The sequence below is a fragment of the Saimiri boliviensis genome, chromosome 1 (genome assembly GCF_048565385.1).
Source record: "Saimiri boliviensis isolate mSaiBol1 chromosome 1, mSaiBol1.pri, whole genome shotgun sequence".
Lineage (NCBI taxonomy): Eukaryota > Metazoa > Chordata > Mammalia > Primates > Cebidae > Saimiri > Saimiri boliviensis.
The window spans coordinates 36,405,004-36,427,402 of NC_133449.1; the positions used below are offsets into that span (position 1 = coordinate 36,405,004).

At 45.8% G+C, this 22,399-nt stretch overlaps 1 protein-coding gene across 4 annotated transcripts in view; it reads left to right on the plus strand.

Moving 5' to 3' along the window:
• Nucleotides 1–22,399, plus strand: part of VIT (vitrin) — a 122,732-nt gene extending 100,333 nt beyond the window's left edge. For 3 of the 4 annotated variants that reach the window (XM_074395855.1, XM_003926817.2, XM_010337502.2), the window contains 4 exons: nucleotides 8,525–8,628; nucleotides 12,346–12,572; nucleotides 15,420–15,933; nucleotides 20,816–22,399. In XM_074395855.1, coding sequence (XP_074251956.1) covers nucleotides 8,525–8,628; nucleotides 12,346–12,572; nucleotides 15,420–15,933; nucleotides 20,816–20,994 — 1,024 coding nt within the window. In that variant the 3' untranslated portion in view covers nucleotides 20,995–22,399. The remainder of the gene's footprint in view (nucleotides 1–8,524; nucleotides 8,629–12,345; nucleotides 12,573–15,419; nucleotides 15,934–20,815) is intronic. The other variant, XM_010337504.2, reaches the window with a different exon arrangement.

A 22,399-nucleotide genomic window follows, 5' to 3' on the forward strand; every position in this document is an offset into this window, starting at 1 on the left:
TCGGGTCCTACAGAGTCAGGCTCTACATTTTAACAAGATCCCCAGGTGAGCAGGTACACATCTGTGCTTGAGAAGCTCTGTTGCCAAGATGCTCCACTTCCCCAGCACTCACTGAGCCCTGCGAGGTGGTTGCAGATTAGCAGCTGGAGAGCCAGTTTGTTCAGGAGTGGCTCCCAGATCAGCAGATTGCATGTGATTCACATTTCCTCCAGCAGGAAGAGGTTCATGCAGCTCAATTTCCTCCCCTTTTTGGTAGCTGAGTGGAATTCTCAGTAGTTATTGCAGAAAAAACCACTCACTTAAAAATGAATTTTTTTTAAAAAAGTAGAGTCTCACTCTGTTGCCAGGCTGGAGTGCAATGGCATGATCTTGGCTCACTGCAGCCTCTGCCTCCTGGGTTCAAGGGATTCTCCTGCCTCAGCCTCCCAAGTAGCTGAGACTACAGGTGCGTGCCACCACACCCAGCTACTTTTTGTATTTTTAGTAGAGACAGGGTTTCACCATGTTGGCCAGGATGGTGTCGATCTCTTGAGCTCTTGATCTGCCTACCTTGGCCTCCGAAAGTGCTGGGATTACAGTCAGGAGCCACCCCACCCAGCCAAAAAATGAAATTTGATAAGACCCTGCTCCCCGTTCTCTGATGCTGGGAAATGCGGAAAAGACCAGTTCCCATTCGTCCAGGGTTAGTTGTGCAAAGTCCCTCAGCAGACTGAGCCAGGCTACTGCACCCTGGGCTGGTGATAGCTGCTCTAGCAGAGCTCATTGCTGTCTGAGCGGATGGTGGCAGAATGATTTTGCATCTGAGCCAGGTAATACCCTCAAGGGACAAGCCTGCCACCCACACTGCAGCTACTGGCATGTGACCTGAAGCATCCTCCTGATCTTACAGGCGTGGTCCATCTCACCAAGTCCATAAAGCATCACGTATTAGTAAAACAATTAAAAGGCTAAATAGTTATGTTATTTGATTGTAACCTTGAGTTGATGCCTTGTTTGAGAAAACAGTTTGGAAAAGTTCTTGTTGGAGGGAATTATGATTCGTTAATATTTCTCTACTGGCATAAAAATCCATTTGAGAGGTTCATTCCGTGTGACTCAGAATGACATGGGTAAGCCAGTAGACCCTGGGGCTTAAACAGAATGGATGCTTTACTATTGAAAGGGCCTTAGAAGGCCTCTGAAATCCAGAGCTTCCCAAACTTTCCTGAGGATAAGAATTACCTGGATCTCCCAGCCCATGGATTTTCTTTCAAGGAGAGACCTGGTAACCTATATAGTTAAATGAGTGCCTTAGGTGAGTTTTATCACCAGGTAGGTCTGGTCTGGTGACCCATCCAATTTCCCTGTCCCCAGCCCTGAAGCCTTCCTAGAAATCAAACACCTGTGCCTATTTCTGACAGATGTTTGTCTTGCTTCTTAAACCCTTGCAGGGTCGACATTTACTATTACACAAGTTCTCTCTTTCTAGGAATAGCTAACTTCTGACTCCCTATCACTCCCCTTCATTAGTCCTCACTCTTCCTCCAAACACAGAACAATATAAAGTCTCTCCTTGAGTTATCAACCTCTACGTTTTCTTCTCTGATTTTCAGAGGAAATCTTTGATATTCCCTAGAAAAAAAAATATGTGTTCGCATTTAATAAGAACCTATAATAAAATTACAATTAAAAGATTGCTGGCATAAAAAGTTAGTGGCGTATCTCTTTAAACTTTTAAAGTAGTCTCCAAGTCTGAAGAGTAACCAGGCTAGAGTTAATCAGGTCATCAGCCTATGTATCTGGAAAAAGGACACAAATGTTCTGGCCCTGAGACCTGCCACAGACTTCAGATTAATGATTTATGATTCATTATTATGATTAAATTAGAGTGCAATTTAACAGATATTTATTAAGTGTTTGCCAAGCCCTCAGTCATTTGTGGGGGATCTAATGAAAAATTCATCTAAGTGGTTTGATTACATTTGCCTTTAATTCTCTTGGCGGATGGGCTCCATGCCTTTGCCCCTAATTATAATTTTAGCAATCAGAAAGGGTTTCAGAGGTCCTCTGATTCAACCTTTCAATCCATTTAAATAAATAAATGTGACAGAGATTCTGTTCTTTAGAACCTCACAATCCACCAAGGGAGGCAATATTTTTAAAAACATATATACCATTAAAAAATTAGAAACAGCTATTCATTCATTATATGAATAGCTCATCTCTGTGTCTCTGAAGATGGATTCACCATCTGTGATGTAATAGAAGCAAAGGTGGTCAGTGTGGAGCCCAGAGGTACGTAGGTGTTGACCTCCACTGGGATGAACTGAGAGAAGAGAGGACTTTAAGCTTCCTTTCTTCCATTTGTTTATTCCACAATTACCTATTTATTATCTCCTAGATGCTAAGCACTAGGGATTGGAAGCTAGAAGAAAGTACCTGTTTTCAAGTAGGTTACAGTCGATCCTCATGGTTTCTGGATTCTGTATTTGCAAATATGCCTACTCCTTAAAATCTAAATTTATTTGTAACCTCAAATTTGTAACTTTTTTGTCGCAAATTTTTGCAGTCATTTTTTGGACATGTATAGAGATGGGAAAAAATGGGGTCGCCTGATGCACATCTTCCAGCTAAGGTCAAACAAGGCAACACTCTGTCTTCTTGTTTGAATTCTCTTCAGGTGTCCCTTTTGCAATCTTTTGAGTGCCACTTTTTTTTTTTTGCATTTTTGTGCTTGTCTTTGGTGATTTTGCTATTTAAAATGGCCTCCAAATGTAGTGCTGAAATGCTAGTTTTCTTAAGTGCAAGAAGGCTGGGTTGTGGCTTGCGGAAAACACAGGTGTGCTCAATTAGCTTAGTTCCAACATGAGTGACAGTGCTATTGGCTGTGAGCTCAATGTTAATGAATCCATAATTTAGTATATTCAGAACAAGAAGAGGAAATTTGCTAGTCTGTATGCGAGTCTACTCCAGAAAGTACTGAAATAACATCTAAAGCAGGCGTCCCCAAACTTTTTACACAGGGGGCCAGTTCACTGTCCCTCAGACCATTGGAGGGCCGCCACATACTGTGCTCCTCTCACTGACCACCAATGAAAGAGGTGCCCCTTCCTGAAGTGCGGGGTGGGGCGGGGGGAGTGCCGGATAAATGGCCTCAGGGGGCCGCATTCGGCCCGTGGGCCGGGCGGTAGTTTGGGGATGCCTGATAAAGAGTGTGATGAAGCTATGGAAAAGAGGCTAAACTTATGAATTAATGAGATGACTAATTTAAAAAAGAGAAGCATAGTGGACGGCATTGTTGTAAGGCTAACAGTAAAAGAAATTTATGGTCATGTTATCCAAATTCAGGAAAATAGTATATCCTTCTCAGCTAATATCTTCTTATAAAGATATACTGCATATAATTAATTATTTATAAGAAACATATTTTAAATTTGATGTCTTCAAAGAAAAACATATGTAAAACAAAGTTACATATTGTTCTGTTGATGCAAATGTTGTGACCAGAGGCTCACAGGAACCAAACCTTGTATTTCTATTGGAAGCAATGGCTCAGTACTTGCTAATTCAGTGCTCGTGGCAACTACAGCTTTATAGAACATGACTGCCAAGAATAACAAGACTCAGCTGTGTATGTGGCATAGGAAAGAGACAGGGAATAGACAATTGCTCTGGGAAATGATCAACATCAAGACAGCACCTTAACGATCAATATTAAGAATATCATGAAAATGACTAAATGAATAGGTTTCATATTAAATACGTTTTTTCTGTACAAACTTTTTATTTTTATTTTATTTTATTTTAGTTTTAGGGTTTTTTGTGTTTTTTTTGTTTGTTTGTTTGTTTTTGATAAAAGACAAGGTCTCTCTATGTTCCCCAGGTGGGTCTCGAATTCCTAGGCTTAAGGGATCCTCCTATCTTGGCCTCTCAAAGTGCTAGGATTACAGGCATGAGCCACCATGCCTGGCCTGTAAAAACATCTGAAAGGAACCTTTATATTTTTGCTCTTTAAATTATTTGTTGATAAGCAACATTTAATTTATGATTGGCTATGATTTCTTGACAATCATCAGACACACAGGAAATTGTGCAAAGTGAGAAAATCTAGCACACAAATCTCTTTTCTTTGTATATTTTTTGTATTTTTTTAACAAATCATTTTCAAATGTAATTCGGTTTTTATAAATCGAAAATTTAACAATAAGTTACATTACAATTAATATTAAAAAATTACAAATAACATTATGTTTGATGGATAATTACATATTTATTATTGTCAATGTCAGTTTTGCAATTTTTCATTTTGTAGCCAATACTTTTTTGTTTCAACTCATTTTTTTTAGGCTCTGAAAAAGTTCATAATCCTTGGTCACTAGGGGAGGATCCAGATTTAAGAATGCTGAAGCTTATCCAGTTTGGGGGCCCTCTTAAGATGAAGATTACAAAATGACAAATACTGTACAAAATTAGACCTCTTGGAAGAGGCATTACAACTTCTTAGTTAATCTGCTTCTGTGAAACACTTAGAACCAATTGGATAAAATATCCACTGCAGAAGCTGCCCTGGGTAAAGGAAGACCAGGTAGAAAACTCTGGCAATATTCAGGAAAGAGATGAAAGCCCAAACTTGGGGATGGAAAGGATGGGAGAACTAAGGGAGATATTTAGATGTAGGTCTGACAGGACGTGGTATTTGATGAGGAGCGTGTCAGGAACGCACACTGCTGAATGACTGAGTGAGTCAGAGAGGAAGGCAGATGGGGAGATGGGTGGTTGGGTGCATCAGACTTGGAAGAGAAACAACTTCAGGTTTGGAAATATCTAACCTGAGGTGCCTTCCAGAGGAAGCTGTATGGAAGCCATTTTATGTATATGTGAGATTCAAGAAAGGGGACCGACCCCTGCACAGACAGGTTTGGGACATGAATTGTCTCTGAGCCCTGGGAGTTGATGAAATCTCTCAGGGACGTGCATATGCTGAGAAGTGATGCGCGGTGGGGCTAGCACCCTAGGGAACACCAAAGTTTAGAGGTTTAGAGGTGCACAGAAATAGAACAAAGAAATGTTAATGCTGTTAATTGAGTACCTGTAGGCGCCATATATTATGCAAGATGTGGGTTAGAGAAAGCTGAGTCAGGCAGAGAGATTGTCAGCTGGGGCTGGGAGTGAGGGAGACAGGTGGTTGAGCCTGGAGGGTGGGCATGATTGGGGCTTTCCAGATGAGGGAAGAAGTGAGCAAAAGCACAGAGCTAGAAAACTGGGAAAAGGGGAACAGTTCATTTTGATTAGAACGTGGAATATCCTGAAAAAGAGAGGGAAAGAGAGAATAAGAAAGAGACCAGCCTTAACATGATAGTTGGAAATTCAATTATGGATGCTTTGAAAGCCAAAATACCAAGTGTAGCAATGAGAACTTCTGATGATTTCCAAGCAGGGGAATTTTGCAGGCAGAGCTGAGACTGACCATGAGGAAGTGTCCTCTAGCAGACAGCCACACAACTGGCACTGCCAGTTAACACAGGAATGGTTAACACAGACTTAACACAGGAATGGTTCGGGGCAGCCAGAAGCTAGGGAGCCAGGACTCCGGGTGTCACAGTAGACATACAAAGGAGGGAATGAGTGTATACAGAAGAATGAACAGGACCCGAGGAGTGGGGGCTGATGGGCTGGATAAGTAAAAGTGTATGTAGCATTTACTGAAATTGCTTAGCCTGGACGGGCACGGTGCCTCACGCCTGCCATCCCAGCACTTTAGGAGGCCAAGGCAGACAGAGCACAAGGAGTTCGAGACCAGCTTGGCCAACGTGAAACCCTGTCTCTGCTGAAAATACGAAAAACAATTAGCCGGGCATGGTGACAGGTGCCTATATTCCCGGCTACTCTGGAAGCTGCGGCAGGAGAATTGCCTAAACCCAGGAGGCAGAGGTTGCAGTGAGCCAAGATCGTCCCATTGCCCTCCAGCCTGGGCGACAGAACAAGACTCCATCAATCAATCAATCAATCAATCAATCAAATTAAAAAAACAAACAAACCCATAAGCCCTAGAACCTAAGGGAAAGAATACAGAGTGAAAGCCACAGTGTTCCTTCTCTGTGTGGCTCCTCCTCGCTAAATTTGTGGCTGCAGCCTCGGATCAAGACACTTCACACTGCAGGTTGATAGGAAGATCACGCCCAGCTCAGCACCCACATTTCCCCATTCTGCTGATTGCTGTGTTGTTGTTTGTTTCTGTTTAGTCCCAACCATAGAACTTGGTTTTCTTCTGGTGAAATTTCATCTGTTTGGGTTTTGCCCCTGTGCCCCACTTTGGTTAAACTTGTTTGAAATTTCCTGTCTTCCCTGAAGGTGGCCACTCTGTTTTTCATCTCTTGTCTTTTAGATAAACCACCTTCTGGGTATAACATAGATCATTCCGAAATAGGAGTTTGGAGAATAGGGATGGAGGAAAGGAAAGAGGGAAGCAGACACTTTCTCTTCTCTCCCAGGTCCCGGTCACTGGTTTCCTGCTGACCGCACCACTTGTTCCGGTCCCCAAGGACTCACTAAGAATCCACCCATGATCAGTCACCGCGAGGTTCCCACCTGAAACTGCCCACAACTGCTTCTTCCCGGATCCACTTCTGGTGTTTGTAGAAAGGCTACTCTGAAAAGTTTCCTTGGCCAGGCATGGTGGCTCACACTATCATCTTGGCACTTGGGAGGCCAAAACAGGAAAATAAGCTGCTCGAGTCCACGAGTATAAGACTAGCCAGTGGCCGGGCGCGGCGGCTCAAGCCTGTAATCTCAGCACTTTGGGAGGCCGAGGCAGGTGGATCACGAGGTCAAGAGATCGAGACCATCCTGGTCAACATGGTGAAACCCCGTCTCTACTAAAAATACAAAAAATCAGCTGGGCATGGTGGCGCATGCCTATAATCCCAGCTACTCAGGAGGCTGAGGCAGGAGAATTGCCTGAACCCAGGAGGCAGAGGTTGCGGTGAGCCAAGATCGCGCCATTGCACTCCAGCCTGGGTAACAAGAGGGAAGGTCCGTCTCAAAAAAAAAAAAAAAAAAAGGCTAGCCAGGGCAACAAGGGCAACATAGCAGTCATAGCAGTCTTTACCAAAAAATGAAAAAATTAGCTGGGTGTGGTGGCGTGCATCTGTGGTCCCAGCTACTTAGGAGGCTAAGGTGGGAGGATCGCTTGAGCCCAGGAAGTTGAGACTGCAGTGAGCCAAGATGGGGCCACTGAACTCCAGACAGCAGCAGAACAAAACCCTGTCTCTGGAAAAAAAAAAAAAAATACATTATCCTTGAAAACTTAGTAACCTCTACAGCCAGGCGTGGTGGCTTACACCGTAACTCCAACACTTTGGGAGGCTAAGGTGGATGGATCACCTGAGGTCAGGAGTTTGAGACCAGCCTGGCCAACATGGCGACACCCCATCCCTACTAAAAATACAAAAATTAGCTGGGCATGGTGGCACAAAACTGTAGTCCCAGCTACTTGGGAGGCTGAGGCAGGAGAATTGCTTGAACTATGGAGGCAGAGGTTGTGGTGAGGCAAGATTACACCAGTGCACTCCAGCCTGGGAGACAGAGCCAGACTCTGTCTCAAAAAAGAAAACAGTATCCTCTAGCCTGGACTGACTACATGCTGTGCAGGGCAGCTCATTTAAAAATGATGAAGAATTTCAAGACGGCAGCAGCAGAGCATTGTACCAAGCGTGGGCCTTTCTGACTGAGGCTCTTCTGGAGCATGGAGCCCTGTGACTGCACAGGTCTCGTGCCCACAAAGTGAGCACTGCCTGTGGCTGAGTGTCAGCGCTTTGCGAGATGTGATCTCACACTTCGTCTTGGGTGCGATGCACACACACCCACCCTCCGGCACGCCTCCACACCCTCCGCTCAGCCGCTTCGTAGAGATTCATTTCTAGAGAGGGATTCTCATTGTGTTTCTCCACTGAATTCACTCCACCTCCTCCCCAGTTAATCTTTTTTAGTCTTCAGTAAAATAGATGTTGACCTTCTAGGTGAGTTTGAGTAGTATCACCCAGTTGCAGGATGAGAAAGAAAGAGAGGTCTCCTTGGTACCACTGTTCACATGCAATTCCAGTACTCAGGGTAACCCAGGGAGTGGCTGACAGCTGAGATTCTCTTCCTGGCGAGGAGGGTCTGGAGTAGGCTGAGAACACTGAGCATGCCACAGATGGGATCCTTACATTTGCAAAATCCCACTTGACAACAGTCCTGTTCATTAGCAATATGGGTGTTATAATGATGTTTTCATCTACATGAGGAATCCAAAGCCCAAAGAAGTTGTCTCCTCAAGATCACACAGCTAGGAAATGGCACCGTCAACACACGCCTTCTGAGCCTTGAAATAGCCTGCTTTTCTCTACACACACCAGTCCACAATGGGACATTTTACAAACCATAGCAGAAGGCTTCGAAGCAGCTTCTCTTCTATTTGTATATTAAAGAATCAACCATGATCTCTGCCTTCCTCCAAAGGTAATAACTTTCCAGCTAATTTGTATTTCTTGTTCTGACTCTTCAGAGACAACCCTGCTACCCACTTTAACCTCAAGACACACATGAATTCTCAAGATCTGAAGACAGCCATAGAGAAAATTCCCCAGAGAGGAGGGCTTTCTAATGTAGGTAAGTGATCCAGATTCAAATTATTCTATCTTGTGACCATTATTCTCTTTCTACATGATTGCCTTCTAACACTGTATATATAAGGAGGAAAAAATAATACTAATTCATCAAGAAATAACTTCTGGTCAGGTGTGGTGATTCACACCTATTATTCCAGCACTTTGGGAGGCTGAAGCTAGCAGATCACATAAGGTCAGGAGTTCAAGATCAGCCTGGCCAACATGGTGAAACCCTGTCTCTACTAAAAATACAAAAATTAGCTGGATGTGGTGGCGGTCACCTATAATCCCAGCTGCTTGGGAGGCTGAAGTGGGAGAATCACTTGAAGAGGCAGAGGCTACAGTGAGCCAAGATGGCACCACTGCACTCCAGCCTGGGTGACAGAGTGAGACTCCATCTCAAAACAAAAACAAGAAAAAGAAATGACTCCTGCAGCATCTGTATCTTTTCTAAAGTATTATCCTGGCTCCAGAACATCTGTGAAACACATACACCGCACAGTTCCAGCATGCTTAGTTTGTGGGAAGGAGTAGCATTCTTCAGGGCAAGAAAGACTGCTGTCCTGACTGTTTTGGGTGGGCCTACAAGTCATCAGCTGTTTCACTGAATTTTGTGACCAGTTAAGGAAGCTCCTCAGTGCCCCTTGAGAATCTTGTTCTAATCAACTACTGCTGTAGTGATGATTGTGCAAAGAGAAACATGTTCTCTATTTCAAGCTGAGACTCCTGTGATATCTGAGCCTTTGGGGGTGCACCAGAGATCCAAGGTCTGGTCCTCAGTGGGACATGTCCAGAAATTCTATTTTATGTTTATCCAGAGGTGATTGGGTGTTAGGAAACAATTTCACACCAACCAAGCTCAAAGACTGTGAAAGATCCCATGCTAGTGTATTCATTTGTCAATGGAGGACTGGCTTTGGGGGCACTGGAGGGGAGACTGTCCACTTCTCAGGGAACTGTTCGTGTCATCAAAATCCAAGGAAATGGAGATGTGAGCCACAGTTGCTTGGCTTAGAGCACATGCTGGGAATCGAACTGTCTTTAAGGGAGCATCCTCAGAGTTACAGTAAATCTGATGAATGGTTTCCCTTCCCACTTCAGTGTATGTCTCTGTAGTGACCAGAACATTAGTATCTAGCACATACAGAGCTTTTCACCTTTGAACAATGCTAAATAAACACTAGCCAAGTCACTCTCCATGCCCTCAAAGCAGTATTACCTTCATCACATGCATGACAGAGTTGATTTCTGATATGTTTCTAACTTAATGCTTACATTAGTAAAATTCCAGTGGAGACAAATGTCAGAATGCCCTCTTGTTCCTTGATTATATTAGTGATGTGTCTCAATCCAATCAGGGTGCCTTTTGCAGTGAATGACATGTTCCAACTCTGCCTCTGTATTGTCCAGAGTTTGGGTTCTGAGAACAGAACCCATTCAACTTATTCCAACTAAAAGGGATTTATTTCAGGATATTTAGCAGTTTTGAGAATCACCGAAAAGAACTGAAGAAGCAGACTTTGGGCTGAGCTTTAAGAGTTGTATCTGAAGGCTTCCTGCAAAGCAGGAAGGTCCTTCCAGAGCAGGACATCCAAGGGAGCTGCTCCTTCTTCCCAGATCAGGAAATCACTTTCTGAATTCTGCCATGGCAGCCTCTTCAGAAACTTGCTTTGTCCAGGAAGCCAGCATGATCAGGAAGCTTCCACTAGAGCTGCCAGCTCCAGAACCATGCCCTCCCTGCCCCATTCACACCCACAACATTGATCTCCAAACCCTGTCACCCCACAACATTGAAGCTAGCAACCAAGCCCAAGCACCTCTGGTGACAGTCTCCCAGAGTAGTCAGATACTAAATATGTTTGTCAGCAAAAATATAAACAAACTACAGCCTCTGACTCACTTTTATCTTCTAAATCTCATGCAAGTACATCTATTCATGGAACTAACACAAGCTAAAGGCTTAGCTGCAAGGGAGTCTGGAAAATGTAGTTTTCTGATTTCCAGCCTCTATTTTCGAGACCCACTGGGAGGTAGATGGAATGTGTGTTGAGCACTAATACATCACAGCCTCCAGATTGAAGGTTAGGCAGGGTTGAGGAGATCTGCTCATGGCATCCTGTGCTCTGCCTACAGGTGCTTAATATTAGGCAAGAGAGGACTTCTGGGTGCTTTGGGCCCTGAGAAAAATTGTCCTTTGGCTGTAAAAGCAGTTCTCAGCAGCCGAGGTTTTCCCTTAGCAACTGGGTTCTGTGCAGCCAGTTCACATGGGTTTTTCAAGACATTTCTCCAGCGTCTCTATGTGTAACCATTTGATGCTTTCATTTGACAGGTAAGATAATACCAGCTAGTGGAGACAGGATGCTGGCCAAAATCAGAAATGCACTGAGTATAATAATACTAATCCTGAAGTCTAAAGAAGGAGCGTCTTAACTTTTATGGAGATTGAGCTCTCCTTTGAGAATCTCATGAAAACTATGGCCCTTCTATCCAGACAGATACTTATATACACAAAATACTATGTATAATTTCAAGTGCCCTGGAGTTCACAAAGTCCAGGGTAAGAGCTCTGCCTACTATATGCAGCCATGCTGACTCTAGGGTGGACAGTTGTCCCAGTTTTCCCAGGAGAACTTGGGGCTTTCAGTGCTAAAACTGGGAAAGACCTGGCAAACTGAGTCAACTGGTCATTGTCTAGTTGACTCTGAAAATTTCCCGAAGCCCTTCTCGATGTGAAATATGCTTTTGGAAAAGTCATGGCAGAAGGCTTTGTAGCACTTCATGACTGCTGCACTCAGTTGAAGTAGATTGCTATCATGGAAATCTGGGCTGACAGACGTATGGTGACCTATTCAGGGCCACACAACTAGCAAGTAGCACAGCCAGGGCTAGAACACAGTTACTAGTGGGTGCAACTCTTCCCTGCCCAGTCAGACCTGCAGCTGGAGGGAGAACACTGCTGACCCCAGAACACAGCTCTGCACAGCCAGCAGGAGCCCAGGCTTACCCCAGGCTGCAGAGGGCCAAGAAGAAGCTGCCGTCACTCCCGGTCAACTCCTCCCACCCTATGTTCCCGGAGACAACATGGGGCTGGCCTAGAGGCTTAGTGTGAGTCCAGCAGAGAAGGGGCACTTTTATTCTCATGAAAGTCTTTCTCACCGGCTTGCTGTCTCTAAAACTTTCTTCAAAGCAGACAATTAGAAGTTAAAGGCTTGAAATGAAACCAGAATGGGTAGTGGTCATGGCTGCACATTATGAATGTACTTAATGACACTGAATTCTACACCTGAAAATAGTTGAAGTGTTTTTAAAAAAGAAACAGGTTGGGCGTAGTGGCTCACACCTGTAATCTTTGGGAAGCTGAGGTGGGCAGATCACCTGAGCCCAGGAGTTTGAGACCAGCCTAGGAAGCATAGCGAATCCCATCTCTACAAAAAAATACAAAATAACCAGGTACGGTAGTGCACGGCTGTAGTCCCATCTACTCAGGAGGCTGAGGTGGGAGGATGGATAAAGTTCAGGAGGTTGAGACTATAGTGAGCCATGATCACACCACTGCACTCCAGCCTGGGTGACAGAGTGAGACCCTGTCTTAATAATAATAATAAGGAGGGAATGAGTGTGTTTTTCGTTTTTCTGAACCTTGTTGTGCTGCTGTGATCTCTTCCTGTATTTATAATCAGCACGATCGCTCCAATCATGAGTTTTCCATTTCTTCCAGGCCGGGCCATCTCCTTTGTGACCAAGAACTTCTTTTCCAAAGCCAATGGAAACAGAAGCGGTGCTCCCAACGTGGTGGTGGTGATGGTGGATGGCTGGCCCACGGACAAAGTGGAGGAGGCTTCGAGACTTGCGAGAGAGTCAGGAATCAACATTTTCTTCATCACCATTGAAGGTGCTGTTGAAAATGAGAAGCAGTATGTGGTGGAGCCCAACTTTGCAAACAAGGTATATGCCCAGAGACCCACCCAACGTAAGGCTTTTCTGCACTCTGAAAAGTTATAATGCCGTTGCAGTGGGTTTTCCATGCCTTTAAATGTGTGTGAAGCTCATTTCTAGTCAGTGAAGCCTCCAGGGAGGGACTGGTCAATCCAGAACCTGCAATTACCCTCTCAGAGCAAAACCCCACATCCCCCCAAGGCCAGCAGCTTTGGAGGAGAGTAGAGGGGCGGTGCCCCTGAATTCTAGCTAGGTTCTCCCTTGCTCCTCCCATAGCCCCAAGGGAGTCTCACCCAGGCAGCCCAGGGAGCCTTCACACTCAATCAAGTGAACATATGCCCTTTCGCTCGCTCTCTCTCTCCTCTCTCTCTCTCTCCTCTCTCTCTCTTTCTCTCTCTTTCTCTCTCTCTCTCTCTCTCTCTCTCACACACACACACACACACACACACACACGCTTTCTTCTGTATATACACGTTGCCAGTTAATGAACCTGATGAACGATAGAAGGGAAGCGCAGAACCACAGCAGTGAGGTGGCGTTTTCAGATGCTTCTCCTGGGTTCTGTGAGATGCCCAGCAAGACATGTGATTGAGGCCTCCCTCACTCACTCCACCAAAGCTGCTCAGCTTTTGTGCATCTGGTGCAATGGAACACCGCATAAACCTTCCTCCAAAGAAGAGGCTCCAGCAGAAAGAAAGCTTTGGACAGGTTTGTCTCGGAGGCCCTTCCGGCTTTAATATTCTGTGTGTTCAAAGCCAGCAGGGCTCAACCTCCTGCAGCATCTCAAACCGATGGCCACTTCCTGCTCCTTGAAATGCCCTTCTCCTAGACTTCCAGGATGTGGCATGGCTCTTATTTCATGACCTCTTGCCTTTTTTCTATCCTCAATGTGGACCTCCCCTGGTCTGCACCCTCCTCTTTAAAAGGCCTCTCCCTGCAGAATCCCTCCCACGGTCACAGCTTCCGCCCCCATCTCTTGAGCTCTTAGCCATCCTTTTCCAGCTGACTGACTTTTCTCTACCTGATGACCTGTCAGAAGCTTAAAATCCACCTGTGACAAACCAAATTCATCATCTTCACACCAAACTGTTTCCTCCTCTGGACTTCACATGAATGACCACGTACCCGTCCCAGAGGGCAGTGTCATTGCAGAACTCCTCAGCAGCTCCCACATCACAGATCTCTCTCTCTCCTCTTTCCCACACACGATGCCCCCTCCCCAGTTCAAGCTGGTACCCTGCATCTGGTCCTTCTTCCTGCTAGTGCTCAACCCAGGTTGGTTTAGATTTCACAGTGAAGCCCAACTCACGTTTCTGATTCCAGCCCTGTGAGATCCTTGCTCCAAATCCTTCATTGCTACCCATTGCTCTCAAAGCCTTCTGGGGTGCAGTCCCACCCACTCTCCTGGCCCATCTATCATCCATTATGACCTCCCACAGCCCTGTGTTCCAGTCAACTGGTCTCCCACCCACCCCCAGCACCGCCACTATCTCCTGCTGTGACTTCACTGCCTGGTGGGAATCCCTCCCTCCATCTGTTGGCCAGAATTCAGCTCAGGCTTAGCACTTACCTCACATGTCACTGGCTCCATGGAAAGTTTTGTTACCCCATTTAGGTGGATTTGTTGTTTGTTTTTGTTTTGAGACGGAGTCTTGCTCTGTCACCAGGCTGGAGTGCAGTGGTATGATCTCGGTTCACTGCACCCTCCTCCTCCTGGGTTCAAGGGATTCTCCTGTTTCAGCCTCCCCAGTGTCTGGGCCCACAGGCATGTGCCACATGCCCAGCTAATTTTTTGTGTTTTAGTAGAGAGGGGTTTCACCATGTTGGCCAGGGTGGTTTCGATCTCCTGATCTCAAGATCTGCCTACCTCGGCCTCCCAAAGTGCAGGGATTACAGGCATGAGTCCATTTAGGTTTTTTACAAATCAATTTAAGAAAAGTATTTCCCAGGAAAGTTTGAAGCCATCTCTTGTTCTAAAATAACCTTTTAATTATCCAAAGCCATCAGTAGTCATCTGGTCTGACTCTGTGACCCAGAGGCAGGGGTAAGGAAGAAACACCACACCTTGGGAACACTATGCCAGCCACTTCCAGGAGCTGAACAACCAGTTTGCTCAAGGAGTATTTGCAGCTGCCTTGTTAGGCACTGGTAAATAAATATTCATTTACCTGGACGCAGGGTTATCTGCTTCTGAAAGTGGATAGATTTGTGTTCCAATCTCATGGACTCAGGAAGTTCCTTCATACCTCAGTTTGTTTCTTTGTGGCAGGGCGTTATGATTTCACCTTGCAAGGTGAGGGTGGGGATTGAATGAGAGAATCATTCCAAGAGCATCTGATGGGACCCTCAACATGTGGTCATTCAGCAACTGTGGGATCCCTTCCCACCTGGTAACGGGCTTCTCTGGAAACATGTCTGTAGTGATTTATTGTGTATGTCATCTCTTTTCGCAATCGGAATAAAAACTTTCTTTAGTCCTCTTATGCCATGGTGCCCACCAATGCCAATCTTATGGCTGGCTGCCAGCACAAAGGAGGGGCCTGGAGAAGCATACATGTGAAGCTGATTCCAGAGATTTAATGTCTCCCTGTGAATTTGCTTAGCAGACAGCTTTCCACTAATGCAGGCAGGGACCCAGCTGAAATTGAGGGAGTGGGACTGAGTCCAGAGATAACCCAGGGACTTTGCTTCAGTGGGTGTCCGCTGGGTGAACCGAGGTGGGAAAACGTGATAGGAGAACTAAAGCAGAAATCAAGGGTCTGCTTGCTTTTTCATCTGCCCCGGGGATCAAGCCTAATGGTGACATTGGAGGATCTGACCCTGACCTGGCACGGGTCCCTCCCCTCTGTCTTCCAGGCGGTGTGCAGAACCAACGGCTTCTACTCGCTGCACGTGCAGAGCTGGTTTGGCCTCCACAAGACCCTGCAGCCCCTCGTGAAACGGGTCTGTGACACCGACCGCCTGGCCTGCAGCAAGACCTGCTTGAACTCGGCTGACATTGGCTTTGTCATTGACGGCTCCAGCAGCGTGGGGACGGGCAACTTCCGCACCGTGCTCCAGTTTGTGACCAACATCAGCAAAGAGTTTGAGATTTCTGACACGGACACGCGCATCGGGGCCGTGCAGTACACCTATGAGCAGCGGCTGGAGTTTGGGTTTGACAAGTACAGCAGCAAGCCCGACATCCTCAACGCCATCAAGAGGGTGGGCTACTGGAGTGGTGGCACCAGCACGGGGGCTGCCATCAACTTTGCCCTGGAGCAGCTCTTCATGAAGTCCAAACCCAACAAGAGAAAGTTAATGATCCTCATCACCGACGGGAGGTCCTATGACGACGTGCGGATCCCAGCCATGGCTGCCCATCTGAAGGGTAAGCTGGGCTTGCCAAGCAGCCTGGGGCTGAGGCATCTTTCTGGAGCTTGGTGGGCCAGTGGGACAAGGAAGCTATTGTCTGTTTATGCATTGACTTTTTCTACAACTTAATACAAATGTACAAAGCTTCAGGGAGGGCATTAGGGGTAGAAACACTGCAAGCCCCTCTGAGTAGGGAGAGGAAAAGGACAGGGCAGCCAGGTGGTCTCCTAAGTGGCATTACAACCCACCGCCTGTGGATGTCTGGGCACATTAACCCTTTCCTTTACATCTTGTACCCTGAGGCATTTTCCACAAGGGTGTGATACATTAAAAGGGAATTTGACTCATCACTTTACCTCTATTAAAAACACCAAACCACTATCTCTATTGAATATGTCCAATTGTACTGGTACCTAGACCACTAAATTGTGTTAGTAACTTTTATTCCTTTATGTATGTATGTATGTATGTATGTATTTATTTATTTATTGAGAGACAGAATCTCACTTTGTCGCCCAGGCTGGAGTGCAGTGGTGCGATATCTGATCACTGCAACCTCTGCCTCCCAGGTTCAAGTGATTTTCCTGCCTCAGCCTCCCAAGTAGCTGGCATTACAGAAGTGCACCACCATACCCAGCTAATTTTTGTATTTTTAGTAGAGACAGGGTTTCACTACGTTGGCCAGGCTGGTCTCGAACTCCTGACCTCGGGTGATCCTTCCGTCTTGGCCTCTCAAGTGCTGGAATTACAGGCATGAGTCACCGTGCCGGGCCATGTGCTAGTACCTTTTAAGGAATAATAATGTATTTAAAGACAAGTACTCTTTCTGTAAGCAACTGTTAACCAGATTTGGGGGGCTTCAGGGAAACCTGAAAGGAATTTTAATTCAGATATTTAAAGAGGCCAGGCATGGTGGTGCACACCTGTTGTCCCAGCTACTCAGGAAGTCGAGGTGAGAGGACTACTTGAGCCCTGGAGTTGAAGGCTTCAGTGATCTATGATTACATCACCACACTCCAGCCTGGGCAACAGAGCAAGATCCTGTCTCAAAAAAAAAAAAGAAAAATGTTCAAAGAGCTGTTTCCACATAAAAATTTCTATGAGAGCAACAGAAGTTTTAAGATATGAAAAATGAGCAAAATATATCTGTAAATGTTGAGAAAATCAGTAACACTTATGCCTTTATTACAGAATTTATGTATAATCACTGTACCAAAAAGTGTCATAAGTTATCAAGAATATAAACATCCTGGAGAAAACTGCAAGTGATAATAATAATAGTAATAATAATAATAGTAATAATAATAATAAAAGTAAACCTAGTAGTCAAAAGTAAACCAATGCGCTGTAGAAAAATATGAGTGTACGAAACTTACTGCTGTGGTTGTTATTTCTTCTTCTGTGCCTACCTTTTTTTTTTTTTTTTTTTTTTTTTTGAGGTGGAGTCTTGCTCTGTGAGCAGCATGATCTCTGCTCACTGTAACCTCCACCTCCTGGGTTCAAGTAATTCTCCTGCCTCAGCCTCCTGAGTAGCTGGGATTATAGGTGCCTGCCACCACGCCCAGCTAATTTTTGTATTTTTAGTAGAGATGGGGTTTCACCATGTTGGCCAGGCTGGTCCTGAACTCCTGACCTGTAGTGATCCACCTACCTTAACCTCCCAAAGTGCTGGGATCATAGACATGAGCCACTGCACCTGGCTTCTGTACCTACATTTAACTTCAGTTATTTTGCAGGATTTTCTGAATGGTTGAAAGCTGCTTTCATTTCTTCCTAAAGCAAGCCTTAATGAATAAATAGTGCTGGATTTTGGAATCCAAAGTAATCAGACACTGGGTTCAGGCAGAGTCTTCCTGGTGATTTTACTTTTTATGGTGATTTACTTTTTTACTCGATGCCTGCATGCCAATGATCATAAGGTCCACCAGACTCATATCAGCTGAGTGAGGATGGATTAAGGCTCAGAAGCAACTGGCCCGAACTCCCAGATTGAATGGGCAGAGCCAGGTGGGCCAGCTTTTGACAACAAGCCCAAGGCTCTCCTACTTTCTCCAGACATCTGTCTCCCGTTTGTGCTCAACTCCACCATCACTTGTTTTTCTAGATGTACCTCTTTCGGGCCTCATCCAGAGGTTATCCTTGGCCTACTCATCAGGAAAAATGAACACTGAGGGAAATGGCCTGGGTGCTCTCAGGGCAGCTTTAATGAACTAGGACCAAAAGATACAAATTACCTAGGCAAGTTCTTAGCCTAACGCTGAGATTGGTCTGAAAATGTAGTGAGTACTGTGTTCCTGGAAGTATGCAAGTCAAGGCTGGGTGATCATCTGTTAGAATTGCCAGTAGGAGATTCTCTACAACAAGAGTGGACTTGGGATCTGGAAAGCTAAATTTCCTTTTTTTTTTTTTTTTTTTTTTTGAGGCAGAGTTTCACTCTTGCCCAGGCTGGAATGCAATGGAGCAATCTTGGCTCATTGCAACCTCCACCTCCCAGGTTCAAGTGATTCTCCTGCCTCAGCCTCCCAAGTAGCTGGGATTACAGGCACGTGCCACCACGCCCCGCTAATTTTGTACTTTTAGTAAGGATAGGGTTTCGTCATGTTGCCCAGGCTGGTCTTGAACTTCTGACCTCAGGTGATCCACCCGCCTCAGCCTCCCAAAGTGCTGGGATTACAGATGTGAGCCACTGCGCCTGGCCTGGAAAGCTAAATTTCTAATACTGTTTGCGTAGTTTTTATTTAAGGACAAGCTCTCCATCTTTGAGTAGGAAGGAGGGCTTAGTCTGTGTAAGCCCAGCTCTGCAGCAAAGCTGCTCTCACTGACACCTGGCAGCACTTAAAAAGTCCAAAGCTCGCTCCTTCCAATCTAGACAATATTCAGATAAAAGAAACTGGAGGGGTGAGAAAAGGAACTGGCAACTGAAATGCAACTTAATGGACCACAATCAAAGAGCAGCTTAGGTCAGAGCCACGTGAGGTAGGCATGGCTCTCCCCGGCACCCAGAAGATGCTAGAGATAGTGACGCCACTGTGGGGGCCCCAGGGGGAGATGCCAGGGCAGGAAGGCCACATCCAGGCTCTACCCTCTGTTTCATGACCATTTTGCTCACCCTACTCAGACCAGCCTGGAGGTGGTGTGGGAATAGGCTATTGCAGAGTAAGGTCACGCACCTGCTGACCGGCTGCCCACAACCCAAATCAAGACCCATCACCCCAGGCAACCTCCCAGCTTCCCCACTAAGAATGATGCCTTGTCTCTGAATCCTGTCCTCTCTTCCCGGGGTAACTTCTCCCCACTGCAATCTAACACCTTCAGTCTTGTTATACTCCTTCCCATTTGCACCTAGATGGGCTCAAGTTCCTCCCTCCCTATAAATAAAACATTCCTTGTGACTCCGCGTTCTGCTCCAGTTACCACACACTGACTCCCTTTCACAGCCAAACCTCAGGAAAGGAGCTGTGTGCGCTGACCCACATGTTCACTTCTTTCTCACTCTCGACTCAACAGTAGTTCATTTGGTTTCTTTGGCATCTTCTCCCCGAGACTGTTCTTAACCAACTACCAATGGCTTGTTTTCTTTTTGCTTTCTTTAAATCCCAGTGAGGCCAGATGTGGTGGCTCACACCTGCAATCCCAGCACTTTAGGAGGCTGAGGCAGGAGGATCACTTGAGGTCAAGAGTTCGAGACCAGCCTGGCCAATATGGTGAAAGCCTGTCTCTACTAAAAATACAAAAATCAGCCAGGTGTGGTGGTGCACGCCTGTAATCCTAGCTATTCAAGAGGCTGAGTCAGGAAAGTTACTTGAATTCAGGAAGTGGGGGTTGCAGTGAGTGGAGATCACACCACTGCACTCCAGCCTGGGCGACAGAGTGATATTCTGTCTCAAAGCAAACGAAACCCCATTGAGCACTTTTTCATGTTAATCTTACATGACCACCCTGCAACACCCAACAGTGTTGGGCAACCCCTGCTTTATCTTGGAAGCCTTTTTTCATGACAGTGATGGAGCAGATGCTGGGGACCATCTCTCTGGCACCTTGGGCAAGGGTTCCTGCACTGGAAATGAGATTGGATTCAATGGTTTGTAGTCACCCTCAAGCCTAAAGTGATGCCATTCCCTGTTTTAGTGTAAAAGATCTTGAACTGGCCAGGCACGGTGGCTCACATCTATAATCCCAGCACTTTGGGAGGCTGAGGGTGGATCACCTGAGGTCGGGAGTTCAAGACCAGCCTGACCAACATGGAGAAACCCTGCCTGTACTAAAAATACAAAATTAGCTGGGCATGGTGGCTCATGCCTGTAATCCCAACTACTTGGGAGGCTGAAGCAGGAGAATTGCTTGAACCCAGGAGGCAGAGGTTGTGGTGAGCCAAGATCACGCCATTGTACTCTGGCCTAGGCAACAAGAGCAAAACTCCATCTAAAAAAAAAATCTTGAATCAGCTTTTGATGCATTTAAGGCTCTGTTCAGCTCTCCACACTGGTATCAAGCGTGTGTTAAGTGTCTGCATGGCCCCAAAACTTTCACTTGCCCTAAAATATCTTCCCCTCTTTTATTCCTGAACACAAAATTCTTACCATGTGATTTACTCCATTTTGTTCATTTTTTCTTCTAAAAGACTGTAAACTCCTGAGATAACGACTATATAAATATTGTTATTGTTAGCATTTAGTGTATGCTCAAAAGCAGTTATTGAGTGAAGGAATGAATGGCCATACTTAGTCTTAATTCTGGAAAACTAGAGGTCAGTAGGGGTTTTTTGGTTTAGTTTGGTTTGGTTTGGGCACGTTTCTGATTTTGGATTTGGCTGTGCCAACAGAGCAACAACAAGGAAGAGATTCTTTGGAAGTTCCTTTTCTTGGGGACATTCATTTGTCTAATCTTTGTCCCCACAGGAGTGATCACCTATGCAATAGGCGTTGCTTGGGCCGCACAGGAAGAGCTAGAAGTCATTGCCACTCACCCCGCCAGGGACCATTCCTTCTTTGTGGACGAGTTTGACAACCTTTACCAATATGTCCCCAGGGTCATCCAGAACATTTGTACAGAGTTCAACTCACAGCCTCGGAACTGAATTCAGAGTAGGCAGAGCGCCAACAAGTGCTGCTTTACTGACTGACTCTTTGGGCACCCCCAGCGCTTGAGGGGGCATGCACAGGGCATCCAGGCATGGGAAGGGCTTGGGGAAACAGATCCCCTGTTGTTATTCTTTGCCATCAGCTTTTTCATACTCCAAAACCTGGAGTGATGAAGAAGATCACAAATTCATAGAATAAGCTGAAATGCTACATCAGGTTGAGGGCACTGGGGATTTTACATTTTGACAATTGTTTTCTAAATAAATGTTCAGAATACAGTGCAGCCCTATGACAGGCTCACGTAGAGCTTTTGTGAGATTTTTAAGTGTTGATTTCTCATCAGAACTCTGTAACTCTCAGCAAGTTTCATTTTTGTCATGACGATGTAGGAATTACTTAATTAAATGTTTAAAAGGATGACATGCAATCTTTCTGACTGTGTCATGTGTACACAGGGTTCGTGGCCGGGCCACCGTTTGCTTTCCTCAGTTCCCAGAGCAACTTCTGTGGGCTCACACCTGGCCTGATGTGACAGCGCACCTGCAGAGATGCAGAGATCATGGGCAGTGGCTTTGCTTCTCCTGATGTGCGTCCCTCGCTGAGGTCTGAGCCAATGAATACCTGCCACATGATGCTTTAGGAACAGCCAACTCTGGAGGAACATGCTGATCTTGCCTAAAAGTGGAGCAGTACACCAGGCGTGGGGGCTCATGCCTGTAACCCCAGCACTTTGGGAGGCTGAGGCAGGTGGATCACCTGAGGTCAGGAGTTCAAGACCAGCCTGGCCAAATGGCAAAACCCCATATTTACTGAAAATACAAAAATTAGCTGCGCATGGTTGCCCAGCCTGTAGCCTTGGCTACTCAGGAGGTTAAAACAGGAGAATCGCTTCAACCTGGGAGGCGAAGGTTGCACTGAGCCAAGATTGTGCCACTGCACTCCAGCCTGGCTGTCAGAGCAAGACTGTCAAAAAAAAAAAAAAAGTGGTGCAGTAGGCTGCACGTTGGAATCAGGAGGCTGCAGTGCTGGTTCCCAGGCCCCGCCCAGTACCCGTGAAATCTGAGTACCTGAGATTGGAGCTTGAACATTGGCATGTTTTAAGAGCTCTCTGGTGATTTATATCTGCTGCCACGACCTAGAAGCACTGAGCTACCCCTGAGGAGTTAGTGGTACATTTCCTCAAAAAGGCCCCATTTCTGCCTGCTGTCCTGGATCCATCCAGTTCAGCATTTCTTGGATTTTTCTTTACTTCTTTTTCTTTCTTTCTTTCTTTCTTTATTTTTATTTATTTTTTTTTTTTTTGAGACAGAGTCTCACTCTGTTGCCCAGGCTGGAATGCAGTGGCAGGATCTCGGCTCACTGCAAGATACCTCAGCCTCCTGAGTTCCAGTGATTCTCCTG